Here is a 3,369-nt window from a genome sequence, read left to right on the forward strand (position 1 = left end):
TTGACAATTGCTGTTGATGGGCCATGAGTGTCAGCGGGAAAATCTTGGGAGAAGGAAAACCTTTTGTTTGTTTGGGCAGCTCAAGGTTTTCTTTTTCCCTCTGGTTTGGAGCTTCTCAAATGTGGGGAGAACTGCTGCACTGGAGCGGTGCCACCATTAGTTAGCACAAAAAGCGCAATAAGTCATGGTTAAAGGCCAAATTCAGTGTCAGTTTTCAGTAAGGAAAAGCGAGAGCTGAGTGAATGGTCCATGAGGCTTCTCCTTGTATATAAGGCCTTCTAAAGTTAACGCATGCAATCACTCCACACAGCGTTGCTCCTCTCTCTCTAGGAACATGCAGTCTCCTTCTCTAACATGGGCATGGAGGGGCATTCTGATCGTCTCTGTCACGCTTTTCCAAATGTGTTGCTCAAGGGAGTTGGATGCTAATTTCTCTCTCCAAGACAGGATCCTCAGGCTGCCTGGCCAGCCTCAGGTTAGCTTCCAGCAGTTCTCAGGCTACATCACAGTGGATGAGCTGAAAGGGAGGGCTCTTTTTTACTACTTTGCCGAAGCAGAGTTCGATCCATCCACAAAGCCCCTGGTTCTCTGGTTGAATGGAGGTAATTCAAGAGCTCGCTCAGAAATTTCTTCCTAGGAGGAAACAAAGGATTTTGAACCTGTTTTGACATTTCATGCCTTGAATGTGCTTGATAGAAGGCCTGAATGATCTATTAATCATGGAAATCAAAGAAAATTTAGCCTTTATTTGGTTTATCAATTTATCTGATCTAGATTATCTTGTTTGGTTGAAAGGACCCGGTTGCTCCTCTGTTGGGGTTGGGGCATTCTCAGAGAATGGGCCTTTCAGACCAAAAGGTGAAGTGCTGGTGACAAATGAGTATAGCTGGAACAAAGGTATAAATTGCAGCGCCATGAATATTATTTTTTTGAATTGTTCTTCCCTTATGCTTAATCCATTCTCTAAAAGAAGTGACCTCTCCCTCAAATTTGCAGAAGCCAACATGTTGTATTTGGAGACCCCAGCAGGAGTTGGTTTCTCGTACTCAAGAGATTCTTCCTTCTATGAGGGTGTGAATGATAGGATGACAGGTAGATTCTTCATTCAGCTTTTTCCGAGATCATTTTGTTTGACTATCAAATCAACTTTTAATGTAAATCTTGAGGATTCTGAAATACAAATGACACAGAGCCTTGTAATATATGCATAATTGGCAGCTGTGGTGAGTCTAATTTTTTTGTTTGTTTCAATTTATAAAGCCAGAGATAATTTGATTTTCCTTCAACGCTGGTTCACAAGGTTCCCACATTACAAGAGCAGGGATTTATACATAGCCGGAGAAAGCTATGCAGGTAAAAGAATGACAAGGATTTTGATTTTCTAGTTAGAAATATGTGTAGCTCGTTCTTTGTTGATCTCAATAACTCAACTGTTACCAGGCCATTATGTTCCACAACTTGCTAAACTCATGGTTGAGTTTAATAACAAGGAAAAGATCTTCAACCTAAAAGGAATTGCCGTGAGTATGAACTGTGAAGAGATTTTTTTTTTTTTTTTGTATTTTAATATCTTCATATTAAAATTTTTTATTTTTTTGGCTGTCAACTGCAGTTGGGCAATCCAGTCCTTGAGTTCTCAACTGATTTCAACTCAAGAGCTGAGTTCTTTTGGTCCCATGGCTTGATATCAGATTCTACGTATAAAATATTCACTTCTGCATGTAACTACTCACGCTATGTTGGTGAGTATTACAGAGGATCTCTTAGTCCAGTCTGTCAAAGAGTGATGAGCCAAGTCACAAGAGAAACAAGCCGATTTGTCGACAAATACGACGTCACTCTTGATGTTTGTATATCTTCAGTTCTAGCTCAGTCCGCTGTTCTAAGTCCTCATGTAAGTTCTGAATCGTATTTGTTCTTTGTTTTCTTTATATTGATTTGTGACATACTTGGATCTTAAATTTATAGGATATCAACAATTGGCTTAACAATCTCTAAATGATAATTCCTTCATATGTCTCATTAGACTTCCATCTGAAGCATATTTTCCCTGTGATGCAGCAAGTTACAGAGCACGTTGATGTTTGTGTCGAAGATGAAACGGTGAGTTATCTCAACCGCAAAGATGTACAAGATTCCCTTCACGCACACCTTTCAGGAGTTACTAAATGGACTGTTTGCAGCAGGTACTGATGTTTAAACTTGTATATGTTCATTAGGAAAAAAAACATTTTTTTTTTGAGATGAGACAACGAGTAATTCTAGTTTTGAATGTAAACACTTGTATTGTCCTAACTTTTGTGTGTTGTTTCGCAAGTGTTCTCGATTATGAAGTGCTCAACTTGGAAATACCAACAATTAACGTTGTAGGATCCATTGTGAAGGCCGGAATCCCTGTATTGGTTTACAGGTAAATTAAGTATTGAAGCCATCGATCCAAGCACACTTCAGTTACTTAGAGTAGCCAAACAATTCTGATGCTTGACATTCATTTCAGTGGTGATCAGGATTCTGTGATCCCATTGACTGGGAGTCGAACTCTGGTGCAAAAGTTGGCAAAGGAGATAGGACTGAAAACAACAGTTCCATATAGAGTTTGGTTTGAGGGAGAACAGGTGAACTCTAAATCTGCCAGCCTATCGAAAATTGAGTGGTTTGTCTGAAGATGAAATCAGAAATTTGATGTTGAGAAAATTTGGATCAGGTTGGTGGATGGACTCAAGTTTATGGTGATATCTTGTCATTTGCTACCATAAGAGGAGCTTCCCATGAAGCTCCATTCTCACAGCCTGAGAGGTCTCTTGTGCTGTTCCGAGCATTCCTTCAAGGAAGACCACTACCTGAGACCTTCACTTGAAGCTCAAAGTCTTGGAGCGCAAGTGTGTGTAAGTAGAGGATGGGGCTTGGTGCTTCGGTTGGTCTGTTGTCTAGGAAAGTTGTGTTAGAAAGCGCACAAAATGTGACTCTGATAATCAAGGTCCTCTTGGGGAGAAGCTACTTAAACCTTTGAAAAGCAAAACAATGGAGTTACAAATGGCTTCAAATTATGCCTCCCTTGTTATTATTCGTTATTTTGCATATCTAAGTCTTTATAATCTTGAAAAAGTAACTCTAATCTGTTCATTCATGTGAATCAAGTTGAATATTTAGAAGTGAGGCCTTATGAAATACTTACTTGGATCATAAGTATGTTTAATATTGCCAGATGGGGTTTAAGATTGTTCTAGCATGGCTTGGATTTGAATATATAAAATGAGTTTTATTAATGGATTAATAGTTAAGCTGGATGGATATGAGATCACATAAAACTTTAAGATAAACGAGGATTAAAAAAAATATCAATACTTTGAGAAATATCTGAGATAAGCA

General features: G+C 38.9%; 1 protein-coding gene across 1 annotated transcript; it reads left to right on the plus strand.

Moving 5' to 3' along the window:
* LOC122021575 (serine carboxypeptidase-like 45) lies at positions 1–3,109 on the plus strand. Its single transcript, XM_042579697.1, has 10 exons — positions 1–602; positions 796–897; positions 997–1,092; positions 1,261–1,353; positions 1,441–1,520; positions 1,613–1,894; positions 2,062–2,186; positions 2,318–2,410; positions 2,498–2,615; positions 2,705–3,109. The coding sequence occupies exons 1-10, from the start codon at positions 335–337 to the stop codon at positions 2,855–2,857; spliced, it is 1,410 nt and encodes a 469-aa protein (XP_042435631.1). The 5' UTR covers positions 1–334; the 3' UTR covers positions 2,858–3,109.
* The last annotated feature ends 260 nt before the right edge of the window (positions 3,110–3,369 follow it).

This window comes from Zingiber officinale, chromosome 9A, assembly GCF_018446385.1.
Source record: "Zingiber officinale cultivar Zhangliang chromosome 9A, Zo_v1.1, whole genome shotgun sequence".
NCBI lineage: Eukaryota > Viridiplantae > Streptophyta > Magnoliopsida > Zingiberales > Zingiberaceae > Zingiber > Zingiber officinale.

Excerpts from the sequence above, each read along its gene's own strand:
- LOC122021575 (XM_042579697.1), top strand. The coding sequence starts at position 335 with ATGCAGTCTCCTTCTCTAACATGGGCATGGAGGGGCATTCTGATCGTC. Across the intron at positions 1,354-1,440 it reads AGCCGGAGAAAGCTATGCAG|GCCATTATGTTCCACAACTT; the intron begins GTAAAAGAATGA and ends AACTGTTACCAG. Across the intron at positions 1,521-1,612 it reads TCAACCTAAAAGGAATTGCC|TTGGGCAATCCAGTCCTTGA; the intron begins GTGAGTATGAAC and ends TGTCAACTGCAG.